Genomic DNA, 1062 nt, shown 5'->3' with positions numbered 1-1062 from the left:
GCCAGTATGAAGCCGAAAACCGAGGGCTTACTGAGGAGAGAGATGCCTTCAAGCTTCTAAGTGAGCAGAGAGAAGGGGAAGTAAAAGGACTTCGGGATTAACTAGAAGCAGCTCAGAAAGAACAAGTTGATCTAGCCAAGCAGGTAAAAAGAATCTTTGAAGTTAATGACACTGACTCGGGCGTGGTGGCTAACAAATCGGTCCCACAGGTCCAACGAAAGCTCGATGTGATCGGATAGCTTCGTGAGGAAATGGACGCAGTGAAAGTAGAGGCAGAGGCGTGGAATAAGAACATGGACCGTCTTGCCTCAGAAAAGGAAGCAGCTTTAGCTCAACTGGCCTCCGCTGAGACTCAACTCCGAAGCTTGAAAGAGAAGGCCTTGGTGCAAGCTAAGAAAATTGAGGAATTCCAGTCTCGGTTGGGTTCAGCAACTTCCGATCGAGAGAGGCTGGCCATAGAACTTGCTGCGGACAAGTCGGAGGTCGAAACGGCCAAGACTAATATTGATGCAATGGTGGCCGTCTATCGGTCCGACGCTGAAGCTGCTCAGGTTCGAGCAAAGAAGGTTGCCGAATCTGCTCAGGCTCGAGCAAACTGGATTGCCGAGCATGCTAAATGCCAGTCTCGAAGGGAGACTCTCGAGGAGATCCATGCTCGTGGCTTCGATCTTACAGCCGAGATCGAGAATGCTAAGGAGCTCGAAGCTGAAGCCAGAGTGTTGGCCTTTCCTGATGATGATGATTCTGGGAGTATGAGCGCATCTGAAAGCAGAGAAGGCCTCGAGAGCGAAGATGCTGCTCTCGGAGAAGACTAAGTCCTTTAGGATTAGTATTTTTTGTGTTTCTTTTAAGACCGTTTCGGTCTTTTGCAGAGAAATTCGATCGGGCCATGTTGCCCTTATAAGTGATTTTTGACACATATATATATGTAAATTATTTTTAACGTGTGTATATATATATATATATATATATATATAAACTTTCTTCCTTTCTGCCTTATAAAATTATGAAGTTGTATTCTAAGGTCCGAGGTTTAGACAATTTGATTTAAACCGAACTAGT

The 1062-nt window shown here is 45.6% G+C and overlaps 1 protein-coding gene across 1 annotated transcript; it reads left to right on the top strand.

Moving 5' to 3' along the window:
- Positions 1-251: 251 nt before the first annotated feature.
- LOC138908175 (uncharacterized) lies at positions 252-815 on the top strand. Its single transcript, XM_070198822.1, has one exon. The coding sequence runs from the start codon at positions 252-254 to the stop codon at positions 813-815; it is 564 nt and encodes a 187-aa protein (XP_070054923.1).
- The last annotated feature ends 247 nt before the right edge of the window (positions 816-1062 follow it).

The sequence above is a fragment of the Nicotiana tomentosiformis genome, chromosome 3, assembly GCF_000390325.3.
Source record: "Nicotiana tomentosiformis chromosome 3, ASM39032v3, whole genome shotgun sequence".
Lineage (NCBI taxonomy): Eukaryota > Viridiplantae > Streptophyta > Magnoliopsida > Solanales > Solanaceae > Nicotiana > Nicotiana tomentosiformis.
The sequence above is the reverse complement of the archived record's forward strand: the minus strand, read 5'-3'. Positions and strand labels throughout refer to the sequence as shown.